Here is a 17,188-nt window from a genome sequence, read left to right on the forward strand (position 1 = left end):
AGGTGCAGAAAAGAGCAACCAAAATGATTAAGGGACTAGAGCAACTGTCCTATGGGGAGCGGTTAGGACGCTTAGGCTGTTTAGCTTGGAAAGAAGGCGGCTAAGGGGAGACATGATAGAGGTCTATAAAATTATGCATGGTTTGGAGAGAGTGGACAGGGAGAAGTTTTTCTCCCTCTCCCATAATACTAGAACGCGGGGTCATCTGCTAAAGCTGGAGGGTGAGAGATTCAAAACAGATCAAAGGAAGTATTTTTTCACACAACGCATAGTTAAATTGTGGAACTCCCTGCCCCAGGATGTGGTGATGGCTGCCAGCCTGTAGGCTTTAAGAGGGGAGTGGACATATTCATGGAGGAGAGGGGTATTCATGGCTGTACGTTAGAATGGATACTAGTCATGCTGCATACCTATTCTCTCTAGTATCAGAGGAGCATGCCTATTATTTTGGGTGCGGTGGAACACAGGCAGGATGGTGCTGCTGCAGTCGTCTTGTTTGTGGCTTCCTAAAGGCACCTGGTTGGCCACTGTGTGAACAGACTGCTGGACTTGATGGGCCTGGGTCTGATCCAGCAGGGCCTTTCTTATGCTCTTATGTTCTTATGGTAGAAGTCTAATAAATAATATTAAATAATAAATAATAATATGTTCTCAAGATAATGGGTTGGATCCAGAGTAAATGGGCAATTGCTATTCCTTCCCCCTTCCAGCGTGAGAAGCCAGTTTGGTGTAGTGATTAAGAGTGGTGGTTTGGAGCAGTAGACTCTAATCTGGAGAACCGGCTTTGACTCCCCACTCCTGCATGTGAGCAGCGGACACTAATATGGAGAACCGGGTTTGATTCCCCATTCCTCCACATGAGTGGTGGATGCTAATCTGGTGAACTGGGTTGGTTTCCCCGCTCCTTCACTTGAAGCCAGCTGGGTGACCTTGGGCTAGTCACAGTTCTCTTAGAGCTCTCTCAGCTCCACCTACCTCACAGGGTGTCTGTTGTGGGGAGGGGAAGGGAAGGTGATTGTAAGTCGGTTTGATTCTTCCTTAAGTGGTAAAGAAATTTGGCATATAAAAACCAACTCTTCCTCCTCCTCCTCTTCCTCCTCCCCCTCCCCACAGTGGTGGTGGTGGTAGGAAAGTGCCATCAAGTCACAGCAAACCTGTGGCGACCCTGTAGGGTTTTTTTTAAGTAACTAAAAATATGGCTTTGAAGTGTTCCTGTATTACTTAGCAGCCAATGATCAGCAATACAGTCGGAGGTTGGAAGATTAACGATCTGTTTATTGAGGCCAAAATAAATGCAGTCGGGTGTGTTTACCTCAAACAAGCAGGTAAATTCACACACCAGAACAAAAGATTGCAACAACATTTATAACCTCTGGTCAGGGGTGTTACAATACACGCAATACAGAGCATAGACATACAAAGACCCAATAATGGACACCTTTGGATTAGCAGACGCCCATCGGTGGGGGTTGAGGCGGGCACTTCGGTTGCTGCATGATCTGGGACAGGGAACATTCCTTCGGCCGTAGGTAATTCCGGGCCGTGTCTTGGTGGAAGGCTGTACCAGACGCAGAGAGCCTGATTTCCTGACTCAAGGCTCCTGGGTGCCACCTTCCCAAATCCCTCATGTGTGTGTGCACATGAATGCATAGTGTTTCAAACCTGCTCTTATACTTTAGGCCTAGCCTTTCCATAAGAGCAATTATGCAGACTGAACCCAAAAGCATACATTCAGATAATAATAATGATTACAGGCATTACAGCTTCAGTCTTCTGAACCCTTAGAGTTGTTCTAGACGAGTGGTTCCCAAACCTTTTGGGCCACCGCCCCCCTTGGTTCCACAAACTCAACCCCAGCACCCCCTACCCTATCCTGTGCATTATAAAAAATAGGGGTTTGCGTGACTCACTAAAGAAGATAATAACAATAAAATTTCAAACAGTGACAATTAATTGCACATTATTCAAAATCAAATTAAAACGTTTTAGTTGAGATTTATTCAACAAAACTGATGAACTTGGTCCAATGGTACCAGCTCTTCAAAGTCTGGGGGGAAAATCAGATAGTTTCCACCAAATTTGCCAGGATGGTGCCATAGCTTGATCTATTGTAAATTAGCGAACAACACAGTTGAAGGGGCCCACCTCTAGCACCCCCCTGCTGCCCCCTTGCCTATTAGTGCCCCCCTAGGTAATCCCACTGCCCCCCAGGGGGTGGTACTGCCCAGTTTGGGAACCACTGTTCTAGACAGTCTTCAGAGGATTGTTCTCTTTATTTATCAAATTCTGGTTTTGATGCATTGTTCTACAATTTTGTAATCCTACTCTATTATTGGTTCTTGTAGGTTATCCGGGCTGTGTGACCGTGGTCTTGGTATTTTCTGTCCTGACGTTTCGCCAGCAGCTGTGGCCGGCATCTGTCCTTCAGTGTTCCTCCTCTGAAGATGCCTGCCACAGCTGCGGGCGAAACATCAGGAAAGAAAATACCAAGACCACGGTCACACAGCCCGGATAACCTACGAGAACCAATGAACTCTGAGCATGAATGACTTCGACAATATTTCTACTCTATTATATTACACTTTCTTGTGTGTTCTCTATGTGGGCAGTGCATCTTTGTTTGTCTGAATTATACTGTTTCTATTAGGTAACCAAGAGACTGAGAAAAACCAAACCAAATGAACAAAGTACCAAGATTAATACTGGAAAAAAATACTGCATAAATTTAATGGAATTTAGAGTAGTACATGGCAACGGCCACACTGGTTTGCCCTGATCAGGCCTGGAAAGGTACATGGGACATTAGAAATATCACCACCCCTTTTTTCACAGCATAAGCATACCTGTTGATACAGATATTCATTATATGTGGTGGATATCATTTTAACCCATTCCATGACAGCTTATAGTATATTTGATTGATTCTACACCTGGTCAGATCTATTGATGTCTATATAATAAATAGAAAAATGGTGTATAGCAGTTTATCACTGACCACTGAATAAGGCTTTAGAGGCCAAAATGCATATGGTCTATTGATTACAGAATTTGTTCTGGCCATTTGAAAAGTAACTTATTAGATATCCTCATGTTTGTCATTATCCTATTTAATAATTTTTCAACATAAGAGGAAGATGCCATATTGAGGTGCTATGTATATGTGGCTTTTTAAAAAACCTTTACTTTATTGCTCTGTATTCCATTAAAATGTATGCATTTTTTCCCCAGTATTAGTCTAGGTATTTTGTTCATTTTGGTTTGTTTTTCCCCAAACTCTTGGTTACCGAATTCATTTCAAGGTTGGTTTCCCCCCCTTAATTTTTCTTCATGGTCTTTATATTTATTTATTTATTTATTTATTTATCGTTTAAAACATTTATTAGCCTTTCTCCCTTGCAAAATTCAATGTGGCTTACAATATAAATAAACAATTGTAAAGCACACAATACCAACCACCATTTTTATTAACCTTGAAAAGGGCAACCAAAAAAGGTGGCCAAGCTCTTGCAAAGAGCAGGAATCCGCAAGGGTTGAGGGAACTGGCGTGCATGGGTGGCCATACAGCTGTTGAGATTGCGGGACAGTGTGGAGGTATGAAAAATTATCTCTTCTGGCAGGGGGCAGTTTTTTGGCAGAGGGCAGGATGAGAGTAGGGTTCCCACCACTGTCTCAGCAAATGCTGGCAGATTTTGAGGGCAGAGTTTGAGGAAGATGTGATGTCACTTCCAGGTGATGCTCTGTGTTGCCTCTCCTAGTCTCTCTGGTCTTTACCATAGAGACTAAGGGAAATTCCTAGAGTGTTACTATGTGGAGGCCATTCCTCCTGCTTCTCAGTTCCTGGGAGCAAGAAATTGAAGCTGGATGCTGGTAATTCCTCATCCCAGGTGGGTAAATGGGAGGGTGCCATCCCACCAAATCTTCAGCCCAAGGAAAGTCACCTCATTAGAGAGCCAGCCATGCAGATGGTGATGTGCTGGAGCTATTGCCACAGGTGATGTATGCACACTCCTAGCTGGAAGCCCATTGTTTTCCCTAGCTCAGTGGATTTTACAAGTTTCTCATACTTTCACAACAACGTGGAGGAAAAAGCTGCTGGAAAGGTGATCCAGAACAGAAAAACAACAGGCAAGGGAAGGATTAAAAATACATACACACTGCTTTTCCTTGAAAAATCACAACCTCCCAACGCCATTTTTGAGAACAAAACTACACTGGGGCATTGTTACATGTGTTTCCATGTCATACGTTGTTGGCCATTGACTGTGACTTGATCTGCAGGTCTTAGCAGGTGATAAATACTTATGAAAATAATTATAAATACTCATTAAAAACTTCACTGGTTGATTTCTACAGGCTGTTTAAAAATTCAAAAGGCCAAGGGGTTTTTGTTGTTGTTGTTTTTTGCCTTCAGCTAGCTGGCAACCTTTGCTGCCAACGCTTCAGCTATTTTTATCAAAATGTAAATGACATTTTGACATATAAAGGCTTCTCTGGTGTTCTTATTCTTTCTTGGAACATCCGTTTTATGCCTTCATGTCTCAGACCAGGTGCTCTAATTACTTCTTGGGCTGTGCTGGCAACCTCTGAGCAAGTCAATATACAATAATCTAAAATGTCACAAATGGATAGTTTAGTTATCAAGCTTAAAAAGGAATAGATTGGATTGCTTCAAAGTGCTGTGAATTCCTCTTAAGATATCTCCAATTGGATTGTTTTAACTAATCTTTCTTAGCGTGGAAGCCTCTCTTTGGAAAGAAAGTTTGTCTGTAAAGTGAAACAGCAGTTGAAGTATGGTTGCATATGTGGTCTTTCGATGAGATACCAGAGACAAGAAGTTTCTTGCTTCGTGGTATGTACATTGTGCCCACCTTGTTTTGCCTCTAGTGCAGGGGTGGGTGATGGAAAGGGTTGTCAAGTTGCAGCTTGCTTATGGCAACCCCATAGGGCAGGGGTGGGGAACCTCTGGCCCACGGGCCATTTAAGGCCCGCGACATCTTTGGCTGCAGCTTGCGGACTCTCCCGTGGAAGCTGCCGCCATTGTTGCCACAGGGCTGCACACATGTGGGGGTGGGGGAAAGCCGGGAAGGCTTCCCCCGATCGCGTGTGAGCGTGTGTGTATGTGTGTGTGTGTGTGTGTGGGGAGGGGAGAAGGCGTGTGTGCACGTGTGTGGAGGGAAGCCTCCCTCCCTTTCCTTCCTTCCTTTCTTTCCTTGCTTCCTTCCTCCCCTCTCTCCCTTCTCTGCATAGCCTCTCCTAGGGTTGCCAACCTCCAGGTGGTGACTGAAGACCTGGCAACCCTATCCTCTCTTCCCCCCCGCCGGGAGATCTACTACTGGTATGTCCCCTGAATGATGTTATAAATGTGCAAATGGCCCTTGGCAGGAAAAAGGTTCCCCACCCCTGCCGTAGGGCTTTCAAGGGAAGAGGCCAAGTAAAGGTGGTCTCCCATTGCCTGGCTTTGTGTGTTGACCCCTTGTACTTTCTTTGTGGTCTCAAATCCAAATGTTAACCAGGGCCAACCCTGCTTAATTTGTAAGACCTGATGAGACTGGGATGGTCTGGGCCATCCAGATCAGGATGGTACAGAGTTACCAACCTTTCATTTACTGAGAGCTACTTATGAGTAATTTTCAAAATCTCAAGCTAGACCCCCAACCCCAGCACATTACCAAGTTTTTTCTGCCTAAAAACAAGACTAGGAAAACCACTAGAAATTGTTGTTGTTTTTAAAAAAAACTGTAAAACCCACTTAATCAGAGTATTAGTAGAACAAAATGAATAGCTGTTTTAAAGCTGTTTTAAACCACTTCCAACTTGGCTGCTGTAAAGTCAGAGACATGGAAGAGATATCTGGCTTTATGGTGGCCAAACCATTAGGGTTGCCAACCTCCAGGTGAAGCCTGGAGTTCTCCTGGAATTACAACTGATCTGCAGACAACAACATTCAGTTCGCCTGGAGAAAATGGCAGCTTTGGAGGATGGACTCGGTGGCATTATACCCCGCTGAGGTCCTTCCTTACCCCCAAACCCTCCCCTCCCCAGGCTTCACCCCCAAGTCTCTAGGAGTTTCCCAGCCGGTAGTTGCAACCCTAGAACTATACATGGTGTTAGAGACTCAGGATCAGATCTCCTGATAAGGCTCTTGATCCTAAAATGCAGCCGCCAAGGAGGATTTCAATTGGGGGGATACAGCACCAGGCATGAGGGAGTTTTTCATTCCCCGTGCCATTTCCACAATTGCACCTACTCACTTCATTGCAATTCCACCACATGGGCCAACCTGCCAGGGGTAACCGAAGGTAGTTTCATTTGGGAAAACAGCACAGGAAACGATTTTCTTAGAAATTTTTCTCCAATACCTCAGCCACAATCTGAATCAGGCTTCCTACTGGCTGTTTTTTAAGCTTAGAAAAAAGGCACACTGAGAGATTTGATTGTGTATTTCCAGTGTAGCATGAAGTACCGCAATTCAGCTCTAGCCTTTACTTCCAGGGTACAAAGCAGAAATTCAGAGCAAGAGGGGTGGGAGGTGGCTCAGTGGGGGAGTGCAGCAGACCAGGGGTGCGCCAACCTCTGGCTCCAGGACCATTTGTGGCTCAATAAGGAACCAAATATTCTTTCTTTAAAAAGAAAATGAAATATTTAAGGCATACTGAAGGGGTAAGTGGGATGCAAGAATAAGCAGTGTGTGAAAATAATGGCAGGCAAAGATTTTTAAGGTACTAGAGGCCTTCTTACAGATGCTTAATGGAAATGGAAATTGTACAGGTAATCCAAGGGTGCCCGTGTGCAGATTTACACCCGTCCGTGCACTAAAGCAAACAGGATGCTCCTGGGTAGACGTATAGCTTTTTGTGAGACCGCGCGTGTACCACTGCTGAAAAACCAGCATGTGGGCTGAGGAAACTGTGGATTTATTAATGCATGTGTCAGTTATCAGTAATGTGAAGCTGTATATCTACAGTTATGCAAATGGCTCTTTTTAAACACTGGCTTTTGGTAGAACTCTTGCTCTGAACTTGGACGAAGTTTGGATGTATAAAAAGGATGCTGACCCAGGCAATAGAATTTTATATCCCACCTTTTATGTCTGTCTTGCCAGAAATGATAGGAAATGTCCTTTGCCAGTAGTGAAATATTTATTAAAACCATATCTTTATAGCCGCTGTACAGCCACCGTCAAGCAGAACCCAGGGGGCACCTTCTGAAATGCTTCTCTTTTTCTGTCCTCCAGTTATCCCTCCAAATCACCCCTCCTTGTAGCAACGAGCAATATTATGAATATTTGGGGCGATGCTGTGCGAAATGTGAGCCAGGTAAATGTTCTAGAATATTCTTCTTATTCACTAGTCCGAAATCTTGTTATGAATAATTAAATGTCTCTGTAGCTGGGAAGGTCCGGGGTGTGTGTGTGTGTGTGGCCCGCTCTGGGTGGGGAGCAGGGGCGGAGAGGCAGGCACCAGGACCTCTGGGGTTGCCAGGAGAAGCCCGGAGAAGACCAGTAGCGGGGCAAAACCTTGAAGGACAATCGGCAGCCCTGTTAATGGGAGGCATGTGGCTGGACACCCATGTTGTTGAGTTGGTTGGCAGTGCTGGCAGCAGTTAGGGGCGAAGGTGTGCCCTTAGGCTTGAGGAGAGCCTGGAGGTTGGCAGAGGGTGGAGTGAGGCTCAGTGGGGGGGTGGGGATCCGCATGTAGGGGAAGGCATTAAACGCAGTGATCAGCAATGCCATAGGGTGGGCAGAGGAGGAAGGCGTGGAGAAGGAGTCTACCAGTGGGGAAGAGTAAAGGAAAGCAATTCCCTGGAAGGCTGGTGAGGCAAGCCAGTGTATCTTGCCCCGAATGAAGGCTACTTTGAATCACATGTTGGCGTTGCATGTGTGCTTTTGGGGCGAGTAAAGGCCATGAAGATAAGACCTCTTCCCAGTGGACCTCCAAGTGACTTGGGAGGCACTGACTACACCTACATGAACGTTGTGCCCCCCCCCAGACTGTTGCTTTACAGTTTTCTGAACATACATTATGATTTTACATCAGTCAAGAGAATTCTGTGTGGTAGGTGAGATATAGCAGTAAACAACATGTACATTGTCTGAGAATGATGTTCTTTCCCGTCCATAATGATGTGAAAGTCATAGAATCATAGAATCGGAAGGGACCACCAGGGTCATCTAGTCCAACCCCCTGCACAATGCAGGAAATTAACAACTACCTCTCCCCACATCCCCAGTGACCCCAACCCTTCCCCCACCATGCAGGTTCCCACAATCAAAGCACTCTCGACAGATGGCCATCTAGCCTCTGCTTAAAGACCTCCACCACCCTCCGAGGCAGCACATTCCACCGTCGAACAGCCCTCACCGTCAGAAAGTTCTTCCTAATGTTTAGGTGGAATCGCTTTTCTCTTAGTTTAAATCCATTACTCCGTGTCCTAGTCTCTGGAGCAACAGAGAACAAGCTAGTTCCCTCATCATGACATCCCTTCAAATATTTAAACATGGCTATCATGTCTCCCCTCAACCTTCTCTTCTCCAAACTAAACATACCCAGCTCCCGAAGTCTCTCCTCATAGGGCATGGATTCGAGACCTTTGACCATTCTGGTCGCCCTCCTCTGGACACGCTCCAGCTTGTCAAGATCCTTCTTAAATTGTGGAGCCCAAAACTGGACACAGTATTCCAAGGGAGGTCTGACCAATGCGGAATACAGTGGTAGTATTACTTCCCTTGATCTAGACACAATTACTCCTATTGATGCAGCCTAGAATTGCATTGGCCGCCATATCACACGGTTGCCTAGTTCTCGCTGAGGTGATAAACCTATATCTGAGCTGTACCATTTCAAACATTTTTAGTTGTCAACAGCAACTGAAGACCTGAGGCATGGCAGAGGTTAACTCCCTCCCCCCCCCACACACACACCTTTCCCCCATCTTCAGTTGGCCCCAAGGAACTGCTGTTTTCCCCATAATGGAAAGATGTAGGTCACCTATGTACTGCCTATATGTTTTCCCCACAGGGCAAATAGCAGCAGTAAGATCAAGTAAACGGTACAAGCAGAAATATCTGCATTAGGGGACACCCATGGCTGCTACTGGAAATAAGAAATACTGGCCAGGCCCAGTCATAGACCTCCCAGCGTCTCCTCTGGTTTTACCTGTAGAAATCCCAGGGATAGGGTGCCAGACTAGATCTGACATGCCAGTTTTTTAATCATAAGAAACGTTCTGTTCTGCCTGCCCTGATCTGCAGATGGCACAGCTCAAGACATGCTCGGCCAGAAGCAGATCTCCTCCATACAGCACTTTTAAGTGTTAAGAATGGAGAGGATCAAGACAAAGGAATCAGAGGACCTTTGTGACACATGGAAAGGGTGGTGCTCAAAAAGAACGCTTTGCTTTACAAAAGCGAAGGAGGGAATAGGTTACGAAGTAAAGGGAGAGAGGAGAACACAGTGGGAATCCAGGGCCGGCACCCACCGGTTCTGTCAAGGTTAACTCACCGAAGAAGGCCATGCAGGCTATGGAAGGAAGAATTAGGGGAGTGAGTGGAGCATTTAGAAATCACACTTGCTCTTTTTAGTCTGAAGTGGAACGGTCTGTGGCCCCAGAAGGCTGGACCAGAACCAACGGGTTGAAATTAAATCAAAAGAGCTTTCGGCTGAACATTAGGAAGAACTTTCTGACAGTCTGAGTGGTTCCTCAGTGGAACAGGCTTCCTGAGGAGGTGGTGGGCTCTTCTTCTTTGGAGGTTTTTAAGCAGAGGCTAGATGGCCGTCTGTCAGCAATGCTGATTCTATAACCTTAGGCGGATCATGAGAGGGAGGGCAGAAGGGTTACATCACAGTTTTTGAATCTCTTGGCCCTTCTTACATACCCTGGGGAATGCTGATTGCCACTTTGGGGTCAGGGAGGGATTGTCCTCCAGGACAGATTGGCCAGGGATCCTGGAGGTTTTTTGCCTTCACCTGGGCTAAGGAGTGTGTGTGTGTGTGGGGGGGGGGAAGGTAGCTGTGAATTTTCTATGTTGTGCAAGAGGTTGGACTAGATGACCTTTTAAGTCCCTTCCAGTTCTGTGTTTCTATGTTAGTCTGTTCAACTAGCCCAGAATTCTCCTTTCCTTTTATCCCTTAGAAGCTCCTTGATCCATTGATCTTGAGCAGCATATTACTAGTGTTTGAGGGATATAAGGACTGAAACAAATCTTGCCACTGACAATGTAGCCTTGGGATTCCTATCGCTTAGTAGAAAAGGCATTATGTCAGACACAGAGGCATTAGATTTGTACGTTAAAAGGGGGGAAATAAGCCCAGAATTCTGTCTCCTAATTCTGCTGCTTGCGCAGACCAGGATTTATACTCCAGGAACAAATAATATCTATCTCACTACCTCCTGTATTAGTACCTGAGCTTCAGAGGTCTGTCTGTTTGCAGTCCCCATTACCTGGCCACCACAGGCTTCGTGTCAGAGTATACCTTGCAAGACCAGGGCCATCTCCCTGTTTCTTTTCTGCATGGCAACTGAATGCATACCGTTTTCCTTTTACAGACTGATGGAGACTTGTGCTCTTCATCACATCTGGTTTGGCTGCCAGAGGTAGTCCCACAAAGACTTTCTGGTATCGACCCCACTCTCTGTGTCATTCAGGCACCACTCGTGAGCAGCTATATTCTGTCAGCATAGTGTACTGGTTTAAGAGCAGTGGATTCTAATCTGGTGAATCGGGTTGGTTTCCCCTCTCCTCCACATGAAGCCTGCTGGGTGACCTTGGGCCAGTCACAGTTCTGTCCGATCTGTCTCGGCCCCAACTACCTCACAAGGTGCCAGTTGTGGGGAGAGGAAGGGAAGGCGATTGTAAGCCACTTTGAGACTCCTTAAAGGTAGAGAAAATCAGGGTATAAAAACCAACTCTTCTTCCCTTTTCCTCTTTCTCTCAGGAAAGTACATGTCCTCAAAATGCACTGCCAGTTCAGAGACTAAATGCCAGCCCTGTGGCCCCAATGAATACATGGACATCTGGAATGAAGAAGAAAAGTGCTTGCTGCACAAAATATGCGATCGTGGTAAGCCTAGTGCACAAAGGTGCTATGCAGACTAAGCTTGATCCACATGGTCAGATTAGTAGTACTAAGTGTTTATTTATGTATCTGTTTACTTCATTTGTACCCTACCTTGCCTCCAAATGGGAGCCCAGAGTAGCTTGCATTATTCTCCTGTCCTCCATTTAATCCTCACAAATACCCTGTGAGGTAGATTGGGCTGAGTTTGTCACCCAGAAAGCTTCCATTGCAGGGGATTCGAACCTGTGTCTCCAAGATCCTGGTCTGGCAATCTGCAGGACTGGCTTTGTATTACTTGTTTACGGCGCCTGGCCCTGTATGGACTTCAGAAATATACCAATTATTCTTATATAAACCAGGCTCTTTGTCTCACTGTAGCAACATCACAGTTCCACCCGTAAAACTGAAGTCAAGAAACTGGCTTCGTGGTGGGTGTAAGGAGACGATGTGTCATCACACCCCATCTTAGAAATTAGCTTTGGACAGGGGAGGCATAAGCAGAAGGCAGATAGTCAGGGGGGCGGGGGGGTGAGGCGGGAAGAAGAGTCCCGTCTGCCTCTAAAAACACTCCCCAGCCCTGCCTGGGGAGCAACCACTGCCGTCTGCATGTCTGGAGCAACCACTGCATGTCTGGAGCAACCACTGCCGTCTTCCCAGGCAAGATGAGCAGCGGCATACCCAGGTGCGATTTGGGCCCCATGGAAGAGTTCTCCATCCAGGGCACATACTACGTTCTGCTCAGCATCCAGCATCCATGGGGTGAGGTGGCATTTATAGCACGGCTACTATGGCAGAAGCTTTCAAATACTTTAATTGTGGGGTGGTGGTTAGGGCATCAGACTAGGATCAGGGAGACCCAGGTTCAAATCCCTACTTGGCCCACAGAATCTCGCTGGGTGACTTTGGTCTGGTTGGGTCACACACTCTCAGCCCTGGCCTACTGCGCAGGGTTGCTCTTCTGAGGAAAAAATGGAGAAAGGGGATACGATGTTTCGAGCTACTTTGGGTCCCCATTGGGGAGAAAACTGGGGTTTAAACCGTTAAATAAATATATATATTTACTCGTTTCTCTATAATCTCCTCTATAGCACTACTGATAACCAGCGTTAGGCGGAGGAGGGGGAGTGTTGCATTGTTCCTCACGCACAGAGAGAACTTTCCTTGTTTTGTGTCAGCGGGAATCACAGGGCAGGTGTGTTTCAAACTCAGACACAAATAGGGGACTGGCCACGCAGTGTGAGCAGCAACCGACATGGATTTTCAGGCTGGCGTATCTGTGGTGTGGAGACATTTTGCATCATGCTGTGCATTCTGAAGGAAGGAGGGCACACGACTCTCTAGTGTCTCTCTAGCTGAGAGCCAGCATGACGTGGCGGTTAGGAGCTGCTGACTCTAATCTGGAGAACTGGGTTCGATTCCCCACTCCTCCACATGAAGCCTGCTGGGTGACCTTGGGCCAGTCACAGTTCTCTCTGAACTCTCCCAGCCCTACCTACCTCACAAGGTGCCTGTTGTGGGGGTAGAGGAAAGGAAGGTGATTGTAAGCTGTTTTGAGACTCCTTAAAGGTAGAGAAAAGCGGAGTATAAAACCCAGCTCTTCTTAACATCTTCTGTTTGTTTTTTGTCATTTTTTTTTAAAGGAAAAGCTTTAAGAGAAGTGCATCCAGGAAACAGCACGTTCCACCGACAGTGCGCCTGCACAGCTGGCTACCACTGGAATGAAGACTGCGACTGCTGTCGGCGAAACACAAAATGTCCTCCAGGTTTCGGAGTGAAGTATCCTGGTAAGACTTTGATGCTGTTGTTGACATACAAGGTGAAGACAGACGCGGAGAGAAGCATTTTCAAGTGTGAGAGAGCTGGTTTGGAGCAGGCAGCCACTGCCTTCCGTTGCCGTGGTTTTCAGAGCAGAGGATGCATGTTCAGAACTCTTGCCTCACGCTCCAAAACGTCTGTCTTCAACTGGGAACTCAACAAAACAAAACAAAATCCCACAGTTACCTCTAACTTGTAAAAAGTCCCGGCTTCAGTTCATGCATTGAATAGGCTTTTGTACCACTTTGCATGGTGGAGGAATTTTCGTTGTGGAATTGGAAATCACCTGGAAGTCTACTAGTGGTCTCTAGACCGCTGTGAACATAGCTGGGATGGTGGGGGGTAGGAGGAATCTCATGCAAACTGATTGTCAAAAAGCAAAGCCAGGTTTGCCACTGCAGTATAAGTAATGCCTTGCCAGTATGTGGAGGGGCTGTGGCTCAGTGGTAGAGCATCTGCTTGGCATGCAGAATATCCCATTAAACAGATCAGGTTGTAGGTGATGTGAAAGACCTCCACCTGATACCCCAGGCAGCGGCTGCCAGTCTTGGTAGACCATAATAACCTTGATGGGCCAATAGCCTGATTCAGCATAAGGCATTTTCAAGTGTCCATGCGTGCAGAAAAGCTCAATAACAATTTATTTATTTGAGGTATTTCTTCACCATCCTTCCTCATGGTGCGAAACATTTTGTCTTATCTGTTCTACTCATCACTGTTGTTTATCATTTTTCTGACAGTACAAGAGGGCAAGGATGCCGTCTGTCTGCCATGTCCCACAGGGCACTTTTCTAATATCACTTCCTCAACTGATGAATGTAAACCCTGGACTAAGTAAGTGTAATGACCCAGACCAGGAGTCCCCAGCGTGGTGCCTGTGGGCGCCATGGCATCTGCCGACACTATTTTTTTTTGTTTGCACCCAGAAAGAGGGTGGGGCCAGGTAGGGCTTTTGCCCAGGAAGGCTTCTGTTTGACTGTTGGAGATTTAATTGGCTGTGCAGATTTTTTAAAATGTTGCTTTGGCAGCAGGTGCCACCAGACGACAAGGATCGGCACTGGGTGACGGACGTTAAGCTGTGGCAGCCGTTATTGTGGCTGGCTCCGCCTCCTGTCGTTGCGCCCACCGTGCTGGGTCAGAATTCCAAATGTGCCTGCAGGCTCAAAAAGATTGGGGGCCCCTGACCTAGACCTCATGTACTAAAATAGCAGTTGTTAAACATGCTGAGCAAACTTCACCATGTTGGGTTCTCCCCACCCCCCATGTTATATTTTGAGGCTGCGTGTAGAATATCTAATAATCTGCCATTGATAGTTGATGTTAGAAAGGTAAAATGCAGAAGGCAGTATTTTGCATTAATCTTGCATATTTAACCCATGGGAATTTATGCAGATTTTAAATCGCAATGTCTGTTCTCCATAATCTTGAAATAAATAACATACAGCATGACGACATCATGTCACAAATTGCATTTATCTAGACATTAGCAAGGAAAAAGAGATTAACAAGATTCATGTGCCTTGTGTCAAGTGCTGTCAAGTCTCAGCCCACTTATGGCAACCCAGTAGGGTTTTCAAGGCAAGTGACAAACAGTAGTGGTTTGCCATTGCCTGCCTCTGCGTAGCAACCCCGGACTGCCGTGGGAGTCTCCCACCCAAATACTAGCCAAGGTCGACCCTGCTCAGCTTCGGAGCCGTAATGAGATGAGGCTAGCCTGGACCATTCAGGACCAGGCAAGGAGATGCACGTGTCCTTCAGTTAAAGGACACATATCCAAGAGGCACCATCTGTTCTCATATTTCAGTAGCCCTGTACTGTGTGATTCATCATGGTATTTCTTTCTCTCTCTTCTTTCTCCATTTCTTTCTAAGCTGTACAGCACTTGGAGCTGAGGAAAAAATTCCTGGCAATGATAGGTCTGATGTAGTTTGTGAGAAGCTTCTGAAGATCATAGATTCACAAGATGGTAAATTTAATAATATATAAGCATCTGTTGGTCGGTAGTAGGAAGTGATAGGTAAAAAATAAAAGCTCTGTGTTATTCATAAGATTTATACTAATTTGTCTTAAATGGGAGCAGAATTTATGTCGGATCTGCAGTAAGATTTTGGTCTTGCAGTTAGATACATACTTTTTCTCAACTGGAAGTTGCCGGGCCACAGATTAGTTTTGATTAGGAGTGTGCTCTTAAAAAATATTTTAATTTTGTTTCAGTATTTCAGAAAGCTCATTATTATAGTTATCCCAAAAATTCAGTCGTATGGATACTGTTCTGGGAATCCGTTCCAGGTCATTTTTTCTGGTTCAAGAATACTGAGTTTTGGTAGACAAAGGCCCGGTCTGCTGCTGCTGCTGCTGTTTTCAGTGGGCAGACCTCCCCCCTCCCCCCCCCCGCGCTCCGGATGCCTGATCTGCGGCCCATCGAAAACACTGGCAGGAGTCCTGACTTCATGGCTTTGATGCCAGGTTCCCCCCCCCCCTTTGATTCCAATGCAAGTTGAAATAGCCACCAGCCTGAAAAATAGCTTATATTTTGAGATATAAATTTCAGGAATCCTGAAATTTCCAGTGTCTTATCCCATTTCGACTATCCTCAAGCTGAAAAGAAAGAGCAAATTTGGGTTACAGTTTCAACTTAGAAATATCCAAATGCACACCCCGACTGTCAGTTTTTGGGGGGCTTCCTCTGGCAAATCAGGATTTATGTAACACTGGGATACGTTGCCTTAACGTACTTCCCAAAATGCTTGCAAAGCATCCAGCAAAGAAAGATCATGAAATGTAACAATTTGATTCCAACATGAAATTTACCTATGAGGGATCAGTCAGAGCTCTAATCGTTTTTCTTTTTCTTTTTTTTACATTGAGATATTAAGCTGTCCAGCAACTCTGTTAGTATAAAGCTTATTTCCCTGCAAGCCCCTAATACAGGCTTTTTTTGGTTCATTTTCCAGAAACAAACCAATTATTTTATATGTTGGTTGCTCCACTCCTCCTTGTGGCCGTGGTCAGTACTGCTGCCCTCGCTGCGTACTATCGGAATAAGGGGAAAGTATTGACAGGTATGTAGCATCTGATGGGGCTTTCTTGTGTGGCGGTGGCATTTTAGCTGTGCATTTTTTTTTTATTTTAGCCACCTCATTCTCCTCCCTTTAAATCAGGGTAGAGTGGTTTGTTTGTTTGTTTTTCCAAATTAATCTGTGGTATTGGTTCTTGTAGGTTATCCGGGCTGTGTAACCGTGGTCTTGGTATTTTCTTTCCTGACGTTTCGCCCGCAGCTGTGGCAGGCATCTTCAGAGGAGTAACACTGAAGGACAATGTCTGTTGGACAAGACCATGGTTACACAGCCCGGATAACTTACAAGAACCAATGAACTCTGACCGTGAAAGCCTTCGACAATATTTTAATCTGTGGTATGTTTTCCAAGTTCTGCATTTTCACAAATATGCAATACTGTTCACAAATACACTGTTAACCTGAAGCTATATCCCATCTCAGAACTGTCACACAGAATAGCCTCCCCCAAATCAAACTACTAATACAAAAAATGGCATTTATACAGTATGGGCACAATTCATCAGGAAGTTATCTTGTGCCAGCTCATGGTCACTCTGATGCTCTGTTCATTTCAATGGGGAGACTATGTGTGCGCTCCCTTTGTCCTTGCAGAAACGGTTCCTCCATTGAAATGAATGGGATTCCCTTGTGGAAGGGAGCTCCCTGTGTCTATCACACGTGAAATTGCCTTATTACAAGTCAGATTGTGGATCCACATTGGTCACTTTTACCCGCTGTGACAGCAGCCCTCGGAGGTCACAGGCACAGAAAGCTCCTTCCTGTGGCCTCCTACCTGAGATCCTTTAACAGAAGACACAAGAGATTGAACCTGAGGCCTGTTTGACAAGTGTGTGCTCTTCCCCTGAGCTTTCCCAGAGTTCCCATGTTGGATTGGAGCTCTTGGCTTCTGTGGCAATCACAGATTGATATGCATGTGCATGTGCCTTCAAGTCACACCGGACTTGTGGTGACCCCAGCAAGGGGCTTTCAAGGCCAGTGAGAAGCAGATGTGGTTTGCTCATTGCCTTCCTTGGCAGAGGCTTCCTTGGCGGTCTCCCATCCAGATACTGACCCTGCTTAGCTGCTATCTGATAAGATCAGGCTATACCATGCTGCCTTCCCTCCCACAGATTGACATACAACTCATTTGAGTTAAAAACGCTGGAAGTGGAGCTGGTTTGGTGCTGTCTCAGTTGCTCTTAAAGAGACTTACTTCCAAATATTTTGATTTTACTGGATTGTGGGTGAGGCTGTGAGT

General features: G+C 45.8%; 1 protein-coding gene across 1 annotated transcript in view; it reads left to right on the forward strand.

Moving 5' to 3' along the window:
• Positions 1-583: 583 nt before the first annotated feature.
• The window catches only part of TNFRSF11A (TNF receptor superfamily member 11a), a gene marked incomplete at its 5' end in the record, with an annotated part of 42,705 nt that continues 26,100 nt past the window's right edge, over positions 584-17,188 (forward strand). Inside the window, 7 exons of the mRNA XM_056854989.1 lie at positions 584-609; positions 7,231-7,316; positions 10,935-11,060; positions 12,698-12,841; positions 13,613-13,706; positions 14,744-14,838; positions 15,827-15,934. Of these exons, the coding sequence (XP_056710967.1) occupies positions 584-609; positions 7,231-7,316; positions 10,935-11,060; positions 12,698-12,841; positions 13,613-13,706; positions 14,744-14,838; positions 15,827-15,934 (679 nt within the window). The remainder of the gene's footprint in view (positions 610-7,230; positions 7,317-10,934; positions 11,061-12,697; positions 12,842-13,612; positions 13,707-14,743; positions 14,839-15,826; positions 15,935-17,188) is intronic.

The sequence above is a fragment of the Euleptes europaea genome, chromosome 8 (genome assembly GCF_029931775.1).
Source record: "Euleptes europaea isolate rEulEur1 chromosome 8, rEulEur1.hap1, whole genome shotgun sequence".
In the NCBI taxonomy this organism is placed as follows: Eukaryota; Metazoa; Chordata; class Lepidosauria; order Squamata; family Sphaerodactylidae; genus Euleptes; species Euleptes europaea.